Source organism: Ictalurus punctatus, chromosome 12 (genome assembly GCF_001660625.3).
Source record: "Ictalurus punctatus breed USDA103 chromosome 12, Coco_2.0, whole genome shotgun sequence".
Taxonomy (NCBI): Eukaryota; Metazoa; Chordata; class Actinopteri; order Siluriformes; family Ictaluridae; genus Ictalurus; species Ictalurus punctatus.
The window spans coordinates 17,323,919-17,349,666 of NC_030427.2; the positions used below are offsets into that span (position 1 = coordinate 17,323,919).

At 39.0% G+C, this 25,748-nt stretch overlaps 1 protein-coding gene and 1 long non-coding RNA gene across 3 annotated transcripts in view; one reads left to right on the forward strand and one right to left on the reverse strand.

Moving 5' to 3' along the window:
* cica (capicua transcriptional repressor a) overlaps positions 1-22,181 on the forward strand; it is a 37,371-nt gene extending 15,190 nt beyond the window's left edge. The window contains exons 10-21 of one of the 2 annotated variants that reach the window (XM_053684082.1): positions 4,324-4,421; positions 5,355-6,240; positions 6,823-6,944; positions 7,030-7,190; positions 8,532-8,719; positions 10,491-10,886; positions 13,096-13,343; positions 13,675-13,799; positions 15,778-15,926; positions 16,700-16,831; positions 17,644-17,766; positions 18,437-22,181. In XM_053684082.1, coding sequence (XP_053540057.1) covers positions 4,324-4,421; positions 5,355-6,240; positions 6,823-6,944; positions 7,030-7,190; positions 8,532-8,719; positions 10,491-10,886; positions 13,096-13,343; positions 13,675-13,799; positions 15,778-15,926; positions 16,700-16,831; positions 17,644-17,766; positions 18,437-18,723 — 2,915 coding nt within the window. In that variant the 3' untranslated portion in view covers positions 18,724-22,181. Of the gene's footprint in view, positions 1-4,323; positions 4,422-5,354; positions 6,241-6,810; positions 6,945-7,029; positions 7,191-8,531; positions 8,720-10,490; positions 10,887-13,095; positions 13,344-13,674; positions 13,800-15,777; positions 15,927-16,699; positions 16,832-17,643; positions 17,767-18,436 lie in introns of both variants that reach the window. The other variant, XM_017481741.3, reaches the window with a different exon arrangement.
* LOC128634081 (uncharacterized) lies at positions 14,692-16,733 on the reverse strand. Its single transcript, XR_008397263.1, has 3 exons — positions 16,595-16,733; positions 15,303-15,351; positions 14,692-15,118 (listed from the first exon to the last, which is right to left on the reverse strand). It is a non-coding gene; the product is annotated as an uncharacterized LOC128634081 (long non-coding RNA).
* Positions 22,182-25,748: the final 3,567 nt, after the last annotated feature.

A 25,748-nucleotide genomic window follows, 5' to 3' on the forward strand; every position in this document is an offset into this window, starting at 1 on the left:
CTTCAGCATAACAGTGGAGGTTAATACCATGTTTACAAGTATTTTACCCAGAGGTAGCATATATAAAGAAAAAAACAGTGGGCCTAAAACAGAACCTTGTTGAACACATTTACATTTATGTCATTTGGCAGATGCTCTTATCTACCGTGACTTAAATTTATCAAATTTATTTACACAACTGAGCAATTACGCATTAAGGGCCTTGCTCAAGGGCCCAGCAGTGGCAGCTTGGCGAGCAAACTCACTACCTTCCAATCAGAAGTCCAGTGTCTTATCCATTGAGCTACTACTACCTATGGTAACACCAAACTTTACCTCATAATATGTAGAGAAGTCAACATTTACATCGACAAACTGATAATGATCAGCCAAATAAGATCAGGAGATCATGAGGGCTATTCCCTTAACTCCAACAACATTTTCTGGTCTATCAAGGAGAATGAATATGATCAATGGTATCAAAAGCTGCACTATGGTCAAGCAACACGAGCAAGGAGACACGTCAGAGGCCAGCAGTAGGTCATTTCCTACTTTAACCAGCACTGTCTCTGTGCTATGATGAGATCTAAATCCTGACTGATACATTTCATGAATGTTGTTCCTATGTAGGTACGAGCATAGCTGCTGTGCTATAACCTTTTCTTAGATCTTGGAGATAAAGAGGAGGATTGATATTGGCCTATAGTTGGACAGCTGACAGGTGTCGAGGTCAATTTTTTAATCAGGGGTTTGATTTCTGCTAGTTGAAAAGATTTAGGTACATTGCCAGTGGTAAGGAAATAATTTTTAGGGGTTCATTTGCTTCTGGAATGATCTGCTTGAAGAAACGTGTCGGTAGGGGATCTAGTATACAAGTGGATGGTTTTGATGAGGAAGTTTGAAAATGAAATTTGTTCAGCCTCTCGAAGGGGAGTAAAACATTCTAATTGCTGATCTGATATTATTGTATTAGTATCTGCGTGGTTAGTTATAAGACTGTCTGGTTTTACATTTATAGTCTGATCTGATATTTTTGCCTGATATTTTCCATGTTGTCATTGAAAAAAATTTGTGAAGTCATCGCTACTACATATTGATGGTGTGCATGTTTCTGTTGCGGTCTTCCTCCTAGTTCCTTTTGCTACAGTATTAAATAAGAGTCTAGGATTATTTTCTAAAGAGTTGAATTTATGAGTAGGTTTCTGTGCAACACCTAGATTATCATTATAAACTAGTGCGACATTTATAATGTCGTCCTCTGCCAGTTAGATGGGGTTGATGTATATAACTGTATCTTGGAGGGCGAGCTTCATTTAGTGCTATGTACTCATTTGGTTTAATCCACGTTTCTGTTAAACACAGTACATTAAACTCCTGATCAGGAATAATTTAATTAACAATAAGTGATTTAGACCTAAGAGATTTAATATCTAACAGTCCTAGCTTCAGATCATCGGTTCCGGCTGTGCATTCAGTATGATCTAATTTTATGTTAATTAGGTTACTAAAACAAAGTCTCTGAATATTTCTACATTTTTGTTTAGCTTGGGGAACAAACACAGTCTCAATAAACAGTCTCCCTGATCTTGGCTCTGGATTGTCACAGATTTACTAGGCCTGTTCTGAGAGTATGTGCTATGCTGCAAGACATGAGAACAGCACCTTCCCGCGTGGGATGGATACCGTCCCGCCCTAACAGGCCAGCCCACATTGTTTTTGGAGCACCACCTGGACATCCAGCAGTTCAGCGTCCATAACCTGCTGTAAGCTACATCTTCACGCCACAGTGGGATGGGGCCAGAGCATATTATTGCATCAGACATCGCCTTCATTAATTTACACACCTCTACAACGTTGCTCTCAGTAACCTCTGACTGACGAAGGCATATATCATTAGCTCCTACATGAATAACTGTCTTTGAAAACCTGAGATTACCTGCTATGTCCGGCGCCCTGGCTCACGGTATACACCTAACTAAAACTGCTAGAGCCCCTAAAGGCCTAGCTAATTTCACAGGCCTTAAGATAGAGTCTCCTATAACCAGAGCTCTGTCAGGTTTCTCAGCGGGTGCTTCACTGAGGAGAGCAAATCTGTTGGACACATGAATTGGAGAGGAGTGGTACAAGTGGACAAGCCAAGTCGTCACCCATTCGCCCCGCTGTGAGGGTTCTAATGCCGGAGTTGGGGGATTGCTATCTCCGCCTGAGGCATCCAGACTTTCCCTTACAGAAACTATACTGCTCTCACTCTCATTAACCCTCTCTAGAGTCTGGATGCGCACCTCTAATGCTGCAAGAAGGTCAGAGAGCTAACTAGTATACATCAATGAAGCTCTTACTTACGACGGAGAATGACTAAACATTCTGCAGTCAACACAATGAACAAGCTGAACATTTGCCATGTTTATTGTTATATGTACCTTACTTGAAGATTTTCTGAGATTATTTTAGACAGATCTGACATGGATGGCCTCCACTTGCTATCTTTAGACAAAACGAACTAAAGTGTTGTTCAAGTAAATGAAAATGCAGCAGAAAGGTAAAGTGAAAAATACAACAAACGAAAATGACAGTGCAAAATGTTTGATGAAAACAGAAAAAAAAAAAAACAGTATAGTGCCGAAACAGGCAAGAAACTCCCGGCAAACGATTCGATAGCAGGAACTACAAAAAAAGAGACTTTTTTTTCATTACAGCATGCCAAATCCGATAAATATGTGTAAAATACCCTGCCACTTACATGTATCGTTACACCCCTACACTGGAATACATATTTTTTTATTTTATTTTATTTTTTTTACATCTAGCGTTGTTTCTTTACGTTTCCATTGACGAGATAATCAAAGCTATTCACTTCACCTGTCAGTGGTTTTAATGTTATGGCTGATCTGTGTATTTGTCGGCTCATATAATAAATTGTGCAAACAAATATTCAATAAATTTGACAGATTTAATCATTTAATTTTAAAAAGGTCAGATATTTCAAATGATTGACACCTATTATTGGTAACCCTCTAACCTCCATAGACTTTTCTTACTGCCAGTCAGTGTGTTGTAGAAACTTTTCCACATGGCACTAGTTTGGCACTAGTATATATTTTTATTTTGATATCGATTTTTCCCTGCTTGTGATGCAATGATGCAATAGTCCAGAGCCAATAGCCTGAAAAAATAATTTCCGGTTTTAGGACTTCTCTGACTCCTCTTTCCATGCATGTGTGTTATAGAGTAAGCATACCGATGCTGCGTATTTACTCAACTTTCTATTGTTTCTGTTGAGAATATATGATGTTCATGCAGTGTAAATATGTGCACAGGTGAGTCAGATTCTGCACACCACAGCCACGAAGACCTCAGATCGGTAGATGAAATTATCTTTCATTGTATTGCTCTTTGACGGGATTTTTTTGCCGTTATTCTGGTTATTAACGTGTAGAGAGCACAGAAATCTAGTATATATGCAGCATCAGTATGCCTACTATATGACACACATGCAACAGAAGTCAGGAGTCTGAATTTTATACAACACCAGCACAAAAAAGCAACTGTATTTGATATATCGCTTTGCTTGTATTTCCTCATTTGTAAGTAAACGTAATTACTTTCTAATCATCACTCCATTAACATTATTTTAAAGTGTTAGATTTGACACTTGATTGTAGCACAATTTAATCTCTTTAGGTCAAAAAATTTACTCCATTTCTCTTTTGGTGGCACCTCTAATAAACATAGTTCACTGATGTTAACTGAATGCTTGTCTGATGTTAGCTAAGGTGGACATACACTGATTTTAATGATTTTAATTTACTTTGATGAGTTCAAAACATTTGCAATTTACCTTGACAGTAGGTGAGTCTAGAACATGTGAGATCGTGGAGGTAGACGTGGCTTCCAGGTAATGCCAGTTTAAAAACACCTTCGCAGAGAGTTTAAAACACCTTCGCAGATGTTTTGAGTTTCTTATGTCAGTGCTAAAACATATGTCACATTGAATAAGCCTATAATAGGCAAACGGCTGATATGACCATAACCGGAATATCTTCACTGGTTACAGAGATCGCAGGTTTTAATGCGTACTCCGGTACAATTTTTAGAATTGAGCACCAATACATGTGTCAATGTTATAGCCGTTAATAATAATATAATTAAAACATTAATTTTATTTTCATTGTTGTTACTTTGGTGTCATTTTGTGTTTTAAGCAAGCATTTTGATCTTTTCCCCCATGGAAAGTAGCTCATCACAGATTTCCAAATGCTTATATATTAATTTCTGGTCTTGAAATGCAAGCTAATACTTGCTCCCTACTTCAATTTTCAGTGTTTTTTTATGTATCACTTACAGGTGATTCATTTCCAGAGGGCTCAATAGACCTAAAGTGCAAGGAAAGAGTGACAGATAGTGATGAAGAGAATGACCCTGCAGATGAAACTGATGGCAAGGTAAATTTCTACAGGATATTTCAGTTTAGCTGTGTCGTAGTTTGTGAATTGAATTCATGCTTCTTGCTTTACTGCAAATAGCTATGGTTATTGATATGACACAGGCTGTGTCCGAAAACGCGTACTGGGACAGTATGTACTGCACGGCCGTTGAAACAGTACGTACTAATCAGTATGTGTGTGTAGTATGACTACAATCCAGGACATTCTACATCCGCAATGTTGACATTTTCTTGTGATCTTCAATGTCATCATAAACACAAAAATCTTAAAGGGACCACCAGATTAAAGCAACCACACTAACGGCAAAATGCACATCAGGAAAGTTAACTGAATTAGTAATGTAATGTGGGTGGGGTTAACAGGCTGAGGTAAATTGATAATTGAGGTATCTTGGCCAGATAAGGCATGATGGAGATCACAAAAAAGATTTCAAATGCTATGACAACTGTTTTCTTGGTTAAACCTTCAACAAGTTAACAATTTAGTCGGGAAGTGTTAAACAAGTCCTGTATAACCAAGGTTTAATTCTTAACAAGAGCCTACACGCTGTCTTTCACCATTTGTTTTCTGTCCCATTGCATTATGGGATTTTTGACTCGCGGAGTGTCCATCAGTTGCATACTGCCAAATCTTGTGTATTTCTCGGGTATATCTCGCCTACCGTTTTCTCGCCTACTGGGAATTCGGACATACTACCCCTCTGATGTACTGCTTTTCGCTTACTGTGTAGTAGGATAGTATGCAGATTTGGACACAGCCATGGTCAATTCAGAGGCTTGCTTTTGCAGTTTATGATAGGCAGCTTATATCAGCTTATATAAGTCACAAGATTTCACATTCGTGGAAGTGAAAATCGATAGTCCGTAAAGAGAAGTTGGTAATATCCTCTCATTTATTTTTCTTTTCTTTTCTTTCACTCCCCCTTTCCAGCGAGTGGTTCATCCCCTCTTGCTCTCATCTCCTGGAGGCGAATCGGCAAACAAAGAGACAGAAAGCAAGGGAGAGAGTGCTGAGAGTAAGATAAAGAAGGAGACAGAGACTGGAGAACTGTGTGAAGGAATAAAAGAAGGAAAGGGAGGAAGCGGAGGAATGGGAGATGGAGGAGCAGGCCAGGTCCCTAAAAGTTTTAGCTTAAATGGCACTCTCTCATCTGAAGCAAAAGAATTACATGTGCCAGGGACGGTCCGAACAGCCCCCACGGTAGTGACAAATGTGGTTAGACCTGTAACCAGTGCCCCCATTACAATAGCCAGCAAGCCTGCTGAAATGGGCATGCCTCTTGGGGCTCCATCCCCTGATGGGAAGTCCAAGCTTCTGATTGGTGGGGGAGGAGCAGCAGGAAGTGGGGCCATTGCAGGGTGTGGGTATTTTTCTGCCTCGTCTCCCAAACCTGTCGGGCAAGGAGGGTTAGTCACAGGTTTAGTACTTGGAGGAGCATTCCCGAACCCACCCACTGTTCAGCTCATAACCCCGCCCCAACCCTTGCAAGGCACCACCACTATTAACGGAGCCTCCAACAACAGCACCATGCCCCTCCCTCTGCTTCAGCCTCAATTCCTCCCAGCAGCTTCACTCACCCCCCCTACCAATGGCAAACAAGTCACCCAGGTGCAGTACATCCTTCCAACTCTACCAGCCACAGCCACCCTAAACAGCCCCTCTTCACAGCAGACCCACCAGTCAGCCGGTGTTCTTGCCCTGCCCACCGCCCTGCCAACACACTTATCATTGTCTAATGGATTGCATGCAGGGGCTGGGCCCGGGATGAGATATGCCTCAATGCCAGCAGTGGGAGGGGTCAGCCCAGGAGGAAGAGGTGAGATGGAGGGATTGACTTAGCATTCCTCACTATCAGTATAGCATTTAAGGATATCCCATTGACCAAGCCAATACAGTTGTCACATTTTAAATACTTCTTATGTTTTACTTTAATTTCAACCACTAGCTCCATTATTCTAATGCCAGTGATGGGGATGATTATTTCTAAAATCATTTATTTTTACAATTTAGTTTTTTTTTATTCTCTGGTCAAACTTAGCAAAAAAATATTTTAAAAAAATATTTAAAAATGATCATGTCACAAAATAATTTTTTACTGTTGTAAAAATCATGTAGCATAGTTGTAGCATTGTTGTACAATTTTATTATTGTTCCAAAAATAACACAAGGGTTAAGTTAAAACACTGAATGAGACAAATCCTCAATGGTTTCAAATCTTCAAAGGCTGTAATGTGGGAATATTAGACTTAGACTTAAGAAAAGCCAAAGATTAAGAAGGCTGAACAAAGATCCATGTCAAAAGAGTCTTATCCTCTGGTACAAATCTTTTCATTTCCCTTCTCTCTCTCTCGCTCTCTCTCTCTCTCTCTTCCTTCTTCTCTTGAAGCACGGTCTCCAGTCTTACAAAACAAGATGCTAGTTCCCATGACAACAGTAAGACCAGGATCAACACCTCCACAGCCCATTTCCCTAGTGGCCCAGCCTCTTCCTGTTCAAAATGGGGTGCAACCTGGAAGTAAGGTAGGTCAGGCAACACAACCACACAAATTCAGTGCTTACAAGCGTAATTAGCGTAATTAAAGCGAGTTGTATTTATTTATTGCAGCTCATTCAGATTGCCCCAATGCCAGTGGTCCAAACCAATGTCCAGCCTGCACGAACGGTACACCCTGCTGCCTCCTTCCCGGTCTCTATGGCAACAGCAACTGTCATGACCTCAGGTGGCACATCTCCTCAGACAGTGTTACTGACTCCATCTGCTACGAGGTAAACTCACCGTCTCTGTTAAGTTAAATCCATATAGTCAAACACTGATTCAGTCTATAGGTGAGATGACCGGACAGATTCACCATATGAACCTGTAAAACCCAAAATCATGCTGTTAATGGTATTTAACAATTTTTTGGGGGGATGCAACTTCCAATAGCCCAAGTGGAAGCCCAGATACTGTTTTTCCACCCACCCAGTTGCACACTTCAAAAATGAAACCAAAATGACAAATTGGTGCAAAATCCCAAACGGAGTGGAAATGGGGGGATCTGCCAGTAACCTTTGGTTAAATCCAGTGTTGAATAAAAGTGAGCCTTGACTATCCAATCAAGAATGTCCAAATAAACAAAAATATTTGTGAAGACAAAAAAAAAAAAAAAAAAAAAAAAAAAAAAAATATATATATATATATATATATATATATATATATATATATATATATATATATATATAAAAATATTTCACTACTTTTTTCATTTTCCAACTCAAGTTCAAGGACAAGTGTGCATCTGTCAGCATCTAGTGAAAGGAAAAACATCAATATAAGTAGGCTGCCAGTAATAACACACGGGTAAGAACTATCACTTGATATCTGTCAGTTGAAACCCGCCTACTCTCTCTGTCCAGAGCCAATGCTCGACCACTCTCCTGCTGCCACACAGAGAAAAATATGTTGTAGAATGAATGAAGGCAGTCTTTCCTGTAGCACCAGATATGTAAAAGGAGACAGGCAGCACCCAGTATTTGGCTAGATCTTTAGGCAGGTTGGAGTTCCTCCATTTTTTTCTCCCAGAACTGTAAAGCACAGTTATTTCAGATCAACCATACCTGTAACAAGACTTTTGCGTAATCTGTACACAAAACATGAAGAATGCATTAACTGTCATTTTCTTATCATACCACAAATTTAGACTAAAACTGGTATGTGCTTTGTTTATCCCCATTTCTTCTGTTATGGAGATTCAGAGACTATGTTTCTCTGTTTTTGCCTTTCACTTTGACCCTCACTTTCAGAGGGTTCCAGTAACATCTGTCCAATTCTCTTATCTCATATCCTATGGTAATATATAGAATTAAAGTACATGGAATAAAGATAAAGTTTGTTGTTCTGTAAAGTGCTTGGACGATGACACTGGTTTAAGTACATTTTAGGGAAACGTTTTATTTTTGTACCGAAAGTGGAAATTATACCGTGTGTGGATATTGTGATAATGGCACTGTAAATAATTGTAATTGTGATTGAATAATAAATCAAATATGCAGCTATTGCTGTTTTATTATTGTATCATTTTCTTATATTATATATTATATTTTCAATCGTGTATTTGATTCTTTTAGGATTACATACGTTCAATCAACCACTGGTGTCGCTACCCCTTTGCCATTGGGGTCCACAACAGCAGTCTCCACCCCTCAACGAGCAGCGCCCCCTCACACACAAGCATTTTTGCCCTCTGCCATGGCCACACTGGGCTTCACTGCCATTGCGCCTGCTGGCCCTACGTTGGTGCATCCAATAGTGGCAGGTGAGTGCAATGGACAGTCGCAGTGCAAACAAGTCCAAATCGCTAGGCAAGCGCAGGGTGAGAAACACAAACAGGATCAGGCAATGCACACACAGAATATCCGAGGCTAGACAAAAGACAAGGGTCACAGAGCTTACAAAAAGTCCAAACCAGAATAGCCAAACACGGTAATATAAAGGCTTCATAACGTATCAGAGGAATCCACAAACTTAGCTCCAAGCAGGCTCCAAACCTGATTTTTACTTGTTTAATCAATTCACCTTAGTCTCCAATCATCTATCAAGTATTCCTCCAGTTCGGCAGTAATGACAGCCTATAGCCACACCGGCCCTTTGTGGATAAGAAGACCCCTGCCATATACAATTTAATAATGACGTTTTTATGTATTCAGATTATACTTATATATTTGGATAATGTTTGTGTTCTAGGGTTGTGTGTTGATTATGAATGCATGTTGAAAGTCCACACTTGCCTCCCATAAACTCACTGGGCAAACTAACATACCAAAATGGACATATTCAAATGAACCTAATACAAAAATGATAACACACCGTTTCTTGTATAAGTCTCAGCACCTTCAAGATCTTATAGCCAGGAAAATATGGTATGGAGTAGTTCTGTAATTAATTATTATTTTCAGTTATAGATTCATGTATTGATTATTATATATTTTTTTGATTAAATGATTCATTGGATTCTTTTTTAAATATGTTAAATACCAGAAATATTTCTTTTAAAAAATATTTCCTTGCAGCATTTCAGTCAGTATTAACATTATTACAGAACTTTTAACATTTATCAGATAATCTGTCACAGCATGAGAATATTATCAAGTGCTTATATCAACCAAATGAGACACCCAAACACTGGTTCTGCACACTTGTTTTCAAACAGTAAGTCTCATCTGCATTTCAAAACCCTGATTTGTTCGATTCTGACCAAATTCAAAGTAAAGACAATAAATATCCACTGGTTGTCTCGCTAACTGAAACACTACAATGCTAAATGATTTGCATGTCATGTGTGCAAGAGGTAAGAGTTTTTCAGTGTGTGGAATTGACTCTAAAGCTTTGGGATTGACTCTTAGTTTTCAACTCATGGAATCAGTAAATTGACTCTTTTTGGGATGGACTTTAATGTGAACCGAACGACGGATAGCGACTTGTTGACTTGACATTCAAACTATATTATAAATAGTTATTATATGTGCTAAGAATATTGAATAATGTAGAGTTTATCAGTGATAAAACAATTTAACTTCTTAACAAGTTTAACAAGCTAATTGAAATAGCTTTGCTACTCGTTTACTGTTGTAATGTGCTCTGCTATTTCCATCAAATGTCTTTTAGTCTAAATGAAGTAAGTCTTGACAGCATGATTCATACCAAAGTCCAGTTAATCGATAATGAAGTTCTTTGCCAACTATATTTATTGTTGAATTTGATTGATTTTGTCAAGTAGTTGTTGTAGCCCTTGTATGGTGTATAGATGGTATGTAAAATTCAATACTATATATAAAATACCACAACAATGTTGTTCTGTTTAGTTTAATATCTTCATACCGATGACAGACAGGCTGTCTAGAAGCTGTGTTTTAAATGTATTGACATGAATTAGGTCCTAACTTTGAATAATATTCAACACTTTTGTGGAAAAAAAAGTAACTTTGGCCCATTGTTTTGTTTTGCCCATAAATGTACAGTCATAAAGCTGTTCAAACTGATTCAAACAGAAATATGAATGAGCCCTCATCACTCAATATATCTCACAGGCCAGCCTCCACTCCTGGCTCAGGTTCCATCCCCCAGCTGTTTGCCTCAGTCCTCAGCCTCAGAGTCAAGTCGACAGCTAGTGACTGCTCTTTACCCTGGCCCAAGTGTCACCCTGGCGACAGGAGTGGTTTCCATGACAACCACATCTCAAAATGTGACCAGTCCTCTGTCAGTTCTGACGTCCCCCTCATCGCCTCATATGAAGCCATCTATAGCATCGAACGTGCACTTGCATTCTCAGACCTACACACACTCACCGTCACAAGTCACATTGAAGATGGAAAGTCTTAAAAGGCCAGAGGCAGATACACACAGAGATCCAGTGTTGTCAAACACATCAAGCCAGATGGAAGAACTCGGACTGCTTGCTAGTCCAACCCCACACCTGCATTCAGGTAAACATTAGGTACATTCACACACTGGTGTGCACTCAGACACCATCTGATAAAAGACATTTGGGTAATTATATTTGACAGGCTTGGAGTTCACTTATTGATGTCTCTAATTACTGACTCACTGCTAGTTACATGACTCACCATGAAGTCGTAATGGGGAGTACCATGAATAGCTTCAGTGTCACAGTTAATGGCACTTTTCAGCCTGTTTTTGAAGCTTTAAAAATGTCAATAGTTTTGCCTTTAATTCTCAAAGCAATCTCTATCATAAATCTTTGCATATAAGCAATCTTCAGTAGTTCTTTGGATTAACACTGTCTGCTTGTGCAGATACAAATAAACTGATTTTTTACTTCAAACTCTCACCTCACCAACTAATGGATTTTTATCAAATATTGAAGCAGACTTGCCAACCTTTATGCATTTTTTAGGAACTCTGCATTTTAATATCGGTGTACGCGGCTATGGTTTAAAACTCGAAAATATGAAAAAAGAGCAGTCCTTCCTTTTTTCCCCCCAAATAAAAACAGTAGATGAGCAACTCAGAACATGAATCTTGAATGCTTAACAGCTGTGCAGGTGTTTTGAACTCTCTGATATTAACTGACCCACTGGAAGCTCCGCCCCCTTCTTCCCTTCTCACATGAGTCTTTATTGGTTGCACATACATTAAAGCACAGTGAAATTATTTTCTTCACATAACCCATCATGTTAGGAAGCTGGGGTCAGAGTGCAGGGTCAGCCATGATACAGCAGGTTAAGAGCCTTGCTCAAGGGCCCAACAGTGGCAGCTTGGCAGTGCTGGGGCTTGAACCCTCGACCTTCCGACCAGTAACCCAGAGCCTTAACTGCCAAGCCACCACTGCCCCTCTCCTGTGATCCTCACCACTGTAATCTCCTATGATCCTGTGCCATTGTTTTATGTCAGTGTAAATAGAGAATGTTTTGGGTTCATTAATGGGAAATCAAATCTATTAATGCATGTTTGATTTAAGTTAACACCAGCTAACTGTCACGAGTTCCCCTTTATGCAGCGCGCTGTGGCGCATGTGAGCGCGCGTGCATGCGCACCTGCTTTTCCCTTGTGGACAGTCGTGACATTTCTACACGTGCATTTGTTTATGTTTCTGTTATGTCTCCTCCCCGTTCTGTCATTGGCTATAGTTTCACGTGTGTCTGAATCGTCCTCAGCCGTCAGCCATTACGAGGCTGATTATCTCCGCATATATACTGTGCGCCTCCCAGCACACAATGCGGAATGTTGAATGAATGAGTTAGATAGTCGATTAGTTTAGAGTCCTTACAATAGATAAACACAGTCACAGTCCTTAGTTTCATGTTCCGTTTCATAGTCTTAGTTCATAGTTCATGTCATGTTTAGTTTTGTTTGTTAAGTTCACGCTGGTTTCTCCGCTACCAGTCCCTCGCTGCTGTTTATGTTTCATGTTTGGTGTATCGACCCTGTATCCCGAGACCACGACGTTGATTCCTGCCTTGCCTCGTTTATGCCTGTTTGCCGTTCGCCTGAACCTTGTATGTTACTGGATTACGTTTTTGGATCACGTTTTGGATTTGTCTGCCTGTCTCTCTCTAAAACTGTTGTTCAACCTGCGCTTGCATCCTACCTTATCTCCGTTGCAACCTTGATACGTGACATTAACTATATTTATTAAGGCAGCCACCCAAAGATTTCAGCTGAAAATAGTCAAAAACTGCACTTTTTTGGCTGAAAGAGTAAACCAAAAAGATTAAAGATTAACGAATGATTTTCAAATAATGTCCAAACAGTGTGGTCAACCCTGTTGATGTAGAAACGCCAATTTCTACCCCCCAAGGTAATCTGTGGTTACCAACATGCACTAGGGTTGGCAGGTCTGTTAAAACAGGTTGAGGTAGGACCGCTTGGACCAAAATAGTCTTGATACAAGTGATACCAAGAAAAAGCTTTAAACAATCAGAACACTCCTTGTTGGCTGAAATTGTGCTGTCTGAATCAGTGAGAGTATATGAAGAAATATAGTATAAATAAAGTGTATCAATGAATATTGTACGTTAATTAGTGCTGTTTTATGGACTACAGTTACTGACCAAATTAGCTGAATTTATCCTTATTTATAGTATGTTTAAATAATTGTTCATGATGTAATTTCATTGTTCAGAGTGCAATTATAAGTAGGTCTATTACCTGATTATGTTTCTACCTTCAAAGGAAGTAGGGCAGGATCTCCCAAACTGCCACTGAGCCCACAGAAGATCAACGTTCAAGGTGAGCTTCCTCCGTCAAGACAAGAACGGGAAGAGCATGATGGAAAGAAGGCAAGCAGAAAGGAACGTGACAGTGAGAGAGACGGTGGAGGAATGGGGCCTACTTGGATAGAGAAAGCAGTGAGAGAGAGGGGAATAGAAGGAGCCCCCAAAAGCCCTTTAACTAATAACAAGGAGGAACATGGCAGAGAGGCAAGCATCAAATACCATTAACCTAAAAGTAGTTTCAAACAAGATGTTTATTAAAATCAAATGAGCATGAACAGTCAATATTAGTTGGGAGGCTTTTCCCAGTTATTGATTGTGCATTGATTATGTATGATAGAATGTCCTTTTATAAGGTGTATTATACTTATCAAATGCCATTGTGTTTTTAAAAATCATTTCAAATAAATACTTAAGTGAGGTAATCATAATGACAAAAGATTTTGAATGCTACCATCTATCATACTATAGTCACATGTTTTGTATAGTTCTAACATTTCTCCTGTTTTCTTGTGTTATCTCTATCTGTCTTCTTCAGGCTGGACAAAAAGAGGTGTGTGGTTTGGACCTGCCTCCTCCACCGACACAAACTGACACTCCAACACTCAAGAAGAACAAATCTCGCCCCCCGCCACTCAAAAGCACCACTGGCTCTGTGGACAAGTGAGTGGCAGAGCAACAAATCAACTTTGTGCCATTACGTCTCACTGTGTACTAGGCTTGTGGGATATAAAGATTTTATTGTCCCGATATCGGGCGGCTGTGGTTCAGGTGGTAGAGCGGGTTGTCCACTAGTCATAGGCGGTTTGATTCCTGGTCCACATGACTCCACATGCCGAAGTGTCCATGGGCAAGACACTGAACCCCAGGTTGCTCCTGATGGCAAGCTAGTGCCTTACATGGCAGCTCTGCTACCATTGGTGTGTGAGTGTGTGTGTGTGTGTGAATGGGTGAATGAGAACCAGTGTAAAGCTCTTTGCAGAACTGCTAAGGTTAAAAAAGCTCTATATAAGTGCAGACCATTTACACGATATTGCACTGCCACGATATGCCACTGACATTTACTTCAGTTATATTATATTACCAGACCTGCCAGTCTTGATTAACTTTACCTAGAAACTCCATGATTTAACAGCGGAGTATAGTATTATCACAAGACAATATGCCAAAAGAGCAGTCTTCATCTCCAAAATAAAACAGATGAGCTAGTTGACATACCGTATGAGTGGGATCAAAATAATGTTTTGTGCAGATGTTTTGAACTCCTACATTATTAACTGACAGCACCTGGAAGTGGGCTTCTATCAACTGTACTCACACGGGTACTGTCGCTTACTGTCAAGTTACATGGAAAATGCTGCTGCTGCCAGCAAGCACTTCCCAACTGCACAGCTGGTGATATTGTTATGCCCTCTTGTACTCGCCTTAAACCTTTTTAGGCTATCAATTTGAGAAAATCACTTATAAACTTATAGCAGTTACAGTTACACATATTGTTTACATGCGACAAGTCACTGCTTACGTACTGATATACAGATCAACCAAGATGACAAGATCAGTAACACAATTTATGCATGGGAAAGAAGATCAGCTGTAACTGTGTTGTACAGCTACAAGTTGGCGCAAAAGTTAGGTGTGACTTAGACAGTGGCGAGTATGTGTACAGAGTGTTTAAAAACCTCAGCAACACTCTTGAGCCTGATTTACTCATACCAGTATAACACTTGGCACGTCAGTGTCGCTGAACATGCATAGTTTATTGATTATTAGATCAAGTAAAATTAGCCTCAGTCTGAGTGGAAACATGGGAAACGGTCACCGTTGGCAGGATACCATATAACAGTGGAGGAGGAAATTCCTCCATTGAAGAGGGGAAGCGTTGCAGTTAGATTTAGCAGTTTTAGCAGTTAAATCCACGGCTAAATGTGCCAGCTGACGACGAAAATATCGATCCAGACTTGAGAAGTTGAGCAGACAGGCGGCTGTGAGAAAGAAAAAGAGAGAGGAGAACAAACAAATAAGGAACACAGTATAAAGTATAACAGAAGTACAAGCACCTAACAAAGTTACACACTAGCAAACTAACATGAACAAACATGGTTCAACAGATTGTAATAAGCAGAATATGTTTTAACTTATTTACTGGTTAAAGAGAGAAATACTCACCCATAGTAGTGTAATTAAAACTATCCAGAGAGCCACACAGTTCGATATCCTACAGGGAAATGCCAAACTTGGTCAATGGCCAAGGGACTGATTTTTTTTTATGCCAGGAAGACATGATGCAAAAATAATGCGATGAGCCGAAAATTGGGAAATAAGGGGAATTCGAATGGCTGAAAACTGAAAAAAGAAAGTGTGGTTTTTGCCACGACAGAACAACAGTCAAATAATATCTGGTCAGTGGTGGTTCCTTTCCAGTGAATGTGTGTGTGTGTGTGTGTGTGTGTGTGTGTCTAATGAGCCATTATAACAGATAGGAAATGAAATTCAGTAATTCAGTAAAGTGTCCAGTGAGTGTAGGTACAGTGCAGGTGTACATAATTAACCTGCAACTCTGATTTATTTCAGGCAGTTCTTCTATTTTTCCCATTATAATTTTTGAAATGGAACCATTTTTACTCTGTCTCTCTCCCTAAAGAGTGATGTCAGACACATATTTCGAGGAGCGCCTAGCTGAGCTGCCAGAGTTTAAACCAGATGGCGCGTTGCCCTCCCCCAACTTGCAAAATCTGGCCACATCTCCCCGGGCAATACTCGGCAGCTACCGCAAGAAGAGGAATTCTACAGGTGCGTCTGTATGTTTGTGTGTTTTTGAAAATATTTATGTGCTTAATACATGTTTAATACATGCACCTAAAATCAAAATGCTTGTTTCAGAGCTTTTTGTCCCTGTGCCTAGTGTTATGGACACAATAGTTTATCACTTCCGGGAAAACAGTAAAAAAAAAAGAAAAAAGAAAAGAAATGTATGATCCTTAACTAGTCATAACTTTGTGATCATTTGTTCGGAAGAGGGATGACTTTGTCTGAGGTCATGGTTATGTGACAGGAACTGCTCAGAGGTGTTTTACCAACTTGGGGCGCTTCGAATTTCACTTCCACAAACAGAGTGAAAACGTGATTGTGACTTTAGAAACTTTTAGGACTTTTCCATCAGTAAGTAGAAGGCTCTCGTTAATCTCTTGGCTGTTCACTGTATGTATTTAGCTAGGTCACTAAGCTACTGTCAGGTTTGTTTAGATTGGGCGGTGTTGTGTATCTCGAATGCTATAGGCTGTTATGTTTGCCAGGTAAACAGTTGAACATGATATCACTCTAGATTTAATGTAATTGTGCATAATTGTTTATTACCGTGGGTCAGATGTACTGTACGTGTATTTATTTATGTCTTAAAATGCAACAAAAACAAACAAACAGAACTGACAGATGTAATTGTAGTTTTGTGCTATTCCTACCTAATGCTGTTTCTGTTGCTCTATTTCCACCTGTTTGTCCCATCTGACATTTTCTCACTCTCGTTATTCTCTTGGTCTCATTTTCTCTTTGTCTTTCTCGCTCAGATTTGGACTCTGTCGATGACCCCAGCTCTCCAAGGAGGAAGAGTCGTCGCTTATCGAGTTGTAGCTCAGAACCTAACACACCCAAGAGTGCTGCCAAGTGTGAGGGAGACATATTCACCTTTGATCGAACTGGTGTGTCAACACATTCTCTTTGAACAACTCTCTCTCTCTCTCTCTCACTTAGCCGTTATACGGTACAGTATAATACTCACAAATAGTGTTTACAAAAATTAGAGCTCACATTCATTGTCTCTAAAATGATTGAGATGTTAAGACAAAAAAACCCCACCAGAAATGTTGCTCATTGCTCTCGATCTGTAATTGAAGGTTTAAAGCCTACATTTGCACAGCAAAGAATCAGCATGTACAAAATGTGAAAATAGCTCAAAATAGCTTACTTCCACAGTATGACATTGATACACTTAATAAGAACTTGTCTGATCGTTTATTTTCCCACACAAGTTCCTTCATAATCTAGTATTAGTATTCATTTTATTATTTAGTTTCATCATTGTGCCTATGATTGAGTATATTTATGCATAAGTAGGAATGATAATATAACAGCTTTCTATGCGAATGCACACCATTTCTCCAAATATACAAAGATCTATCCTGTGTGTGTAATTTGCCTTCAGTTGAACTAGCGGTTAAAACATGTAGTATGATTTCAGCATTCGGTGCGAAGATATTGCACTAAATTACACTTACACATTCATAAATGTAAACGGAAATATCTCTCCCATTCCTGGAATTACATGAAGGACATTGCTCATCTTTAGTATTCCCCATTCGTGACCTAGCACGGATATGAGCCACCATGTTTGGATTTATAAACTATGGGCTCTTACAAAATACAAAACAGCAAATCGACATAACGAAGCACAATTATTTTGCGTGTGCAGATGTATAATCTTTACCAATACCGCCATCTCCTCTCTCAACAGGAGAGACAGAGGACATTCTAGGCGAGCTGGACCGTGTACCATACTCTCTACGCCGTACGTTGGATCAGCGCCGTGCACTTGTCATGCAGCTCTTTCAGGAGCAAGGCTCCTTCTTCCCATCAGGTAACCAATTACAGCTGACTCCTGCCTGACATTGTCAATCAAGCAAGAATTTTGATGGTTTTGTTGTTAACGTGGAAATGAATATAATAATATAGTAATGGAATAATGTCATGTAGTAAGGGTATCGATTAGGAGTTGTGTCAAGCAGCCCGCAACCTTGTTTCATTCAGACTTGCAAAGACTAATACTGAACCAACCTGTAGTACTTCCTACTCAGCATTTTCATACTAGCTGGAATTCAAAGTGGACCCGTAGTGTATCAACCACCCGCGTTCCACATACTTCACTGTTCAGCACATATGGGATGTTACTAGGCTGAATCGCTAGTTAAAATCAACACCTATCTGCTGGGTGTGATGCACACCAGACCTCCATCTAAAACAATTCAGAAATGCAGGGGGTGCTGGCTGTGAGTGTGATTCAATGATTGATCAAATTAAAAAATGCATCACCGAGTGTAGAGTCCTACAAATATGCTGAAAAAAGAGAAGTGAAGAAAAGACATAGAGTGAAGACAGGAGAGGTAGGAGACTAAGGACATGTATGTTCAGAAATAATCAGATATATTTCTTGACAGTTAGTATCTTTGGAAGTCTTTGAATATTTACCATTTTATACTCATCTCCTGTAAATTTATCCTCTCTTCTTCCTTTACTCTTCTTCATCTTAGCCCAGGCCACAGTTGCTTTCCAGGCCCGCTACTCTGATACTTTCCCCACTAAAGTGTGTTTGCAGCTGAAGATTCGTGAAGTGAGGCAGAAGATCATGCAGACTGCCACACCCGGTGGTTTAGAGGTGGCAGGGATTGGAGGAGCTTTCGGTGGCTCAGATTCTGCTTGTGCACCGGGACCATCCAACCCTATATCCGGTGAAGATGGCGTGGCCGAGGTAGATGAAAAAGGCTGCGAGTGGGAAAAGCCTAAGACTGGCATGGATGAATCACAGGATCTTAGATGAAAACTGAGAGAGAGGATAGACATGTTAGAATGTGGGAATGGGCAGTAGGCAGATTTAACCAAGTCCACTGACAATATACAGCACTTGCATGGTTTTTGTTGAATTTATAGCCAACTGTGTGAATTTTGTTCCGCTTGTTTTCACGTCATTATTTTCCTGTCAGTGGACACTGTCTGTCTCGAGGTGACCATTTACACAGACTGACCAACACACGTATATTTTATGCAAGTGCACAGAATTAACTTTCATAACAGGCACAAGCACCTTTTCAACAAAACATCCCGCAGCACGCAAATAAGTGCACCAGGTAGTTGTTCCGTCACTTGCTTTATATTAGGAGCCCCTTACTGTGGCACCTACAGCATTCTGCACAGAGTTTCTTTGCCTGGCATAAACAATTGAGACTGTTTGAAGGAAATTGGTGGGAAATGAGCGCGCTTGCACTTTGATTTGTGAGAGACTGAGACAATAACCGTATGGCCAGAGAGAAAGAGGCGGGTTTTTTTTGTGCAATGGGACACGTCCATTTTCTGGGGAAACAGGCTCAGAACCAAACCTTCCAAAAGCAACAAACTGAAGACTTTCTCACTTGCAGCTGAGCCGAAAGCAGAAGCTGTAGTGACTGCCAAAACAGCACAACAACAAAGAAATCAACACAGAACACATAAACCGAGGGAGCAGTGTGCGTCTTCTCGAATGGAACATCGTTAGCATGATTAATGAAAAAACACGCTCTCATGTTACTCTATGAATCCATGCTTTTTCATTTGTAGTTGTTGTGTCGTATTGGTGGAAATTATACCCCTCCCCCCGCCCCCTCCCCACCCCAAATAGCTTGCTCTTCTCTTATTAACTCTAGTGGCATTTCTAGCACAGACCAATCAGTCTATCCATGCCTTGGGGCAGAAGAAAAAGACTTTTCTTCTTCTCATGCCTCTATCTCTGGCCTTTCCTCTCCACCTCTCACTGTATATAATCATGATGGCTCAGGGGCTTAAGGCTCTTTGCTCCCCCTAACCTCACTCCCCCCACCCCCCACCCCCCCTTTTTTTTTAAATGTTTTTATCAGACGTTTGCACAATATGTGGTCCTGGACCACACTTTAAATCAGGAAAGTGTTTTTCAAGATATGTAAAAAGAAACTAACCAACAACTGCATTTCAGTTAATCTTATTTTTCCTTCAGTAGCATATAGTTTTCCTTTAAAAAAACAAAACAAAAAAAACAACCCTTTTTTTGATATTATTTTCTGCTTCTTCTTAAACTGTTACCTAACTTGTTTGGAAAGTGCCCCTGAGGGGCTGGTCCAGAATTTGTAAGCATGGATGATTCTTAAACAGGATTATGCAAAGGGAAAGACCTGAGACCAGTGTTAAGGTGGCATTTCTCAGGATCTCCTCTTTCCTTTAGCTGCCACATATTTCATTGGTGCAATAGGACTGTGTTGATGGGAAGTTTCTTTAGATTTTAGATGAGTGACCAGTTTTTGTGCCATAGATATTTACTGTTCAAGAGGATAAAGGTGTTACAGTATGATATATATATACAGGAAAAATACATTTAAAAAAATAGTATAACATGAATAATTGAGTGTTGAGAAAGTAATCCAAACAAACTATCCAAACATTGGGCCTCATTTATCAAGCCTGATATGAACAGGTTTTTTTTTTTTTTTTCCAGAAATTGATTACACAAAATTGTGTTGGGAAGAATGTTCGTATCCTAGGAAAGCTCCTGAGTTTGTGTAAACTTACCATATGGAGACTAACTAATGCAAACCTCCACTCATTTACTCATCATTTCATATTAATAACATTAATTAGAGAAATATTTCATATGGAAAAATTATAAATAAAGAAGCAAGGCAGCACAAATCCATAAATTAAGACAAATAAGACTAGTTATTGCATTTTTCATTGTCATGCCAAGCCAGTTTCTTTTCCCCTCGCTTACTTCATACCTAACTGACCTTTTCTGTAATTTGTCTTCAGATCTGAACCTTTTCACATGCTGCTGTGCTGCTAAATAATATTTTTATTGGTGTATACATTAGTCAAAATAATTACCCCTTCTGCTTCTGAGAAATAGTTTTTAGCTGTCTGTGAGCTTTATCTTTTATGGGATTTGTGGGCATCACACACACACACAAAAAAGATAAATGAGGCCCAATGAGTGTACTGACACTTTGATACTTCCCAGTCTTCACTTATATACTTAAATACACTCACTGGCCACTTTATCAGGAACATCTAGACCTGTTCATTCATGCAATTATTCAGCCAGACAATCATGTGGCAGTAGCACAATGTATAACTCATGCAGATACAGAATGTGGAAAATATGCGATCTCAGTGACTGTGGGATGGTTGTTAGTTCCAGATGGTCTGGTCTGAGTATTTCAGAAGCTGCTGAACTCATGGAATTTTCACAGAAAACTGTCTGTAGTGTTGTGGGAGAAAAAACTGGAAAAGACCAACCAATGTATTTTCCTTTCAGTCTTTAAAGGTTCTGTGTGTGCCAGTGTACCTTCAGATTCTGGTTCTTAGCTGACTGGAGTGGAACCCGATGTGGTCTTCTGCTGTTGTAGCCCATCCACCTCAAGGTTCTGTGTATTATGTGTTCTGAAATGCTTTTCATTTCTCTCTGCTCACCATCGTTGTAAAGAGTTTTTATTTGAATTAACAAATCAAAAAAAGCCTTCCTGTCAGCTCGGACGAGTCTGGCCGTTCTCCTTTTACCTCTTTTATCAACAAGGCATTTCCACCCACTCAGTGGAACTGGATGCTCTGTAGACTACTGTGCATGAAAATCCCAGGAGATCCGCAGCTTGTGAAATATCTGGCACCAACAATTACGTGAAAATTAACTGAAGGTCTTTATCTGTATCTACATGATTCTATACATTGCACTGCTGCCACGTAATGGACTGATTGTATACTTGCATGAATGTTTGAATGATCAGGTGTTCCTAATAAAGTATTCCCGGGTATATATATATATATATATATATATATATATATATATATATATATATAGTGTGTGTGTGTGTGTGTGTGTGTGAGCAAGCGTACTGGATATGATGTTATACCTAATATGCTCCTAGGCAGATCAGACTTGCCCCAAAATATAATCTATACTAGAAGACTGTTATGCCTGTGAGCTGGTTATTAATGTAGGTATAAGAGGATTCTCAGGTATATAAAAAAAACAAAACCATTTGGCACTTAACTCATTCATTCCCCAGCATCAGATAAATGCTTGCCCACACACACATGCACACCTGTACATGTATGTGTGTTCACCGTTTGATTGTGTATCCAATAAATTGTCATTATCTGACTCTGAAGAAGGAATTTTTGGATGAGAAAGATGAGCGTAAGCTCATAAGCAGGCATGTTGATCATGTGCAATATTTCTAAACAAAAGAAAATTGAAAATATTAAAGACTTAACACAGTATTTGTTGCCTTGTCTTTTATCAGACAGTCAAAGTTTTAGCAGAAAGAAGAAGAAGCCGTTTACATGCTGGGAAAAGAAAGGAGAAAAGAAACATTTTCTAGCATTTCTAGCACATGTTGGTGTAACTTTGTGCTTTTCTTAAATTCCTTTTAATGACTAAGACCTCTGTAATAAGATGGATAGATAGTGCCTTATGTGAGTCACATAGCTTTAGCAAGAATACATTAATTGTAATTTACAATTTATAGTTAAGCTTCATACTGAAAGTATTTAAACCCATTCATTCATTCATTCATCTTCAGTAACTGCTTTATCCTGGTCAGGGTCAGTGGATCCAGAGCCCATCCCACCAACGCAAGACGAGAATTCACAGGGCATCATCCACACCTACAATCGAACCCTTTGTTATCACTTTTGTTTCTACACCTTTTGACTACAATAAAGTTGAAGAATTAAAGAAAAGGATATTACCTCTGCACTACCTCTGATATTCAGTCTAAATCATGCACACACAACTGCACACCGCTGCAGTGTGAATTGCCTCTGGGTTGTTTGTTAGTTGGGAAATGTGAGAGGAAAAGAATAATAACAAGTAGAAGTAAAAATCCTGACAAAACAATAAGCTCATAAGCGCTATGTGTAATAAGGAAAACCTGAGCAAAAACAGTAAAGTTGTTAAAGGAGAATGTGTTGACTCTGCAGATAGGCTAGATCTGTGAGTGAAACAGCTTTCAGTAATTTGGCTGTAAACAGATTTCTGTCCTGGTTTCTGTACTTTCTACTAAAATAATATATACCTTTATTTTATGGTTTGCTTTGCTATGCATTCTGAACAATTAAAAATTCACTACATGTACATTTCATTTATGTGAATTTGTTCATAAATTGTTTTTCATTTTTAGCTTTCCACCATCATTCTCTATGAGGAATCGAATTAAACTCGTATGCATTCACAGTGGTGGCAGTGAGTTGAGTTGGCAGTGTGTTTTGGGTCTGTAAATTGGCAGACAAAATGTTTCTGTAAATGTCTGAATTCATTCTGCTGCTACCATTATGAGTTAATCATCAATAAAGGTTAGTGAGCCTGTTCCAGAAGCAGCCATGCAAGCCCAAGCCATGACACTACCTCCACCATGTTTCACAGATGAGCTTGTATGTTTGAATCATGAGGAGATCCTTTCTTTCTCCACACGTTGGCCTTTCCATCACTTTCGAAGAGGTTTATCTTGGTTACAGAAATTTTGTGGCTCTTCGCTGTATTTCTTTGTGAATTCCAGTCTGGCTTTCTGATTCTTACTGCTGATGAGTGGTTTGCATCTTGTGGTTTGGCCACTATATATCTGCACTTGAAGTCTTCTTCAATGGTGGATTGTGATACCTTCAGCCCTACCCTGTGGAGGTTTTTCGTGATGTCATTAACTGTTGTTTTTTGGTTTTTCTTCACAGTGCTCACAATGTTTCTGTCATAAACTGCTTTTGTTTTCCTTGGCCAACCTGTTCCATGTCTGGTTGTTAGTACAACAGAAAAATGGCTTGCTTTTCTCCCATAGACAGCTCTCTGGCCTTCATGTTGGTTTATTTATTTTAACAACAAATGCAGGTGAAACTCCGGGCTCAAACCAATAATAGACATTCAGAGCTTTTAATTCTTTAAACGTTCAATCTAACAGGACACACCTGGGCAGCAAGGAACACCCATCAGTCACATGTTCCAATATGTTTTGGGTGGGTTCATACAAAAAGTGCCATGTTCTAAATGGTTTAACACGTCTAGATGTAAATATCAGGAAATGAAGGCTGAAATTCTGATCTAACGTGTAATATTCATCAAATTGAAATGTCTTCAGTGTATAGCAAAAACAATATAATTCAGGGGTGGGGGTGGGAAGGATTAGTCTGTACATGCATATGCTATTTTATTTTACTGTAAAAAAAAAAATTTCTCATTGATTTCACTTGCCATCTTAGAAGTTACACAAGCACTTCATCACACTCAAATAATATGCAAGCATATTCAATCCCAAAGCCCCAGTCACTGCCTGTTTAAAGAATAACTGCACAATCTTCCTCACTATTTTCTTCTTTCCGACATGATTGCGTTAAGATCTTTAAAAGCAGTGCAAGTGATGTGCAACTAACTCAGTAATACAGGAATAAAATGCAGGAAACTGCACCACATCTCCTCTCCCATTAACAATTAAATGTTTTATTTAACATTTTTCTAGGCTATAATAAAAAAAGAGTAATACACTTTCAGGAAATTCCTTTATGTGATATTGCCTTCACACACATATTGTAGTGCAGTTTTATATGCCACACAGGCCTATATTCCTTTGACCACTATGGGCCTCTAGTGTGCAGCTAAACCCTCATGAATTTAACCATTTTCAACACATCTGGCTGGACAGCTTCAATACTTGAAGCCATCACTGGATTTCACGTTAACTGAAACACATGATCCAGCGTCGATCTCACTGTCTCGCTCTTTAGGGTTTCAGCTTAATGCTTAGTCTTCAATCTACTTTACCGACCAACAACAGATCTGGTTTGAGCTGCAGTGCTGTGCAGTGAAACAGATCCAGAAGTAATGTACAGGCTGAGATTTTATACAATAATACACAAACATGACTGTGAACCATTTTATTTGGAAAACCCCATAATTCTCAAATTGGTTACATGAAGGGACAATAAACTTATCACTTGGGGAGAGTGTGTAGATTTATTAAATCACCAAGAGGGGGTGCTGTCTTATAACATTGACTGATTTAAGTAAAACATTACACTCACGGATGACTAAAAGTGTTGACGTATGTGTACTATCTGGGCTAGTTAATGTTTGCTTTAAGAGCTGCATTTATGTATTTTGTTTTATTTTTCTTGGGAACTACTTTTACTTTATACTTCATTCAAGTACATTGAAATGGAATTTTTTTAAAAATATATATTTCAGCAAGGTCTATTTGTTTGGCTCTGAGGAAGGCAAATGTGTATTATATCTAAAGATATAAATAATAATAATAATAATAATAATAATAATAATAATAATAATAATAATAATAATAATGATGGTCAGAATTACAAAGCATAGCGTATGGTTAATCTATATTTATATATACAGTCTCATAATAAGCTGTTCTTCAAGGGCTCTTGTAAGGGTTCGGTGGATATTTAAGGGTTCTTAGCTTCCAAAAAGGGTTTTACTTGCAATATTTTCTGATATGGAAACACTATGTTAAAGGGTTCTACATAAAACCTTTGCAGGTTCCCCCAGTTCTGAAGAACCCTTATATATATATATATATATATATATATATATATATATATATATATATATATATATATATATATATATCCACTAGGAAACACATGATAATGCTCCATTCTTTCATTAGTGTGCACGCCTGTTACTTACTGAGGCACTAGATTAACCATTATTCAGTAAAGGATGTTAGGTTTGTGTTGTGAGAAACACTTTTTTACAATAAGTAAAGGAAACGTTCAAATGTATCTTCTTTTAGCTATAATGTGGTTACAGATTTGATAAAGACAGCCAGTGCTGAACATTTG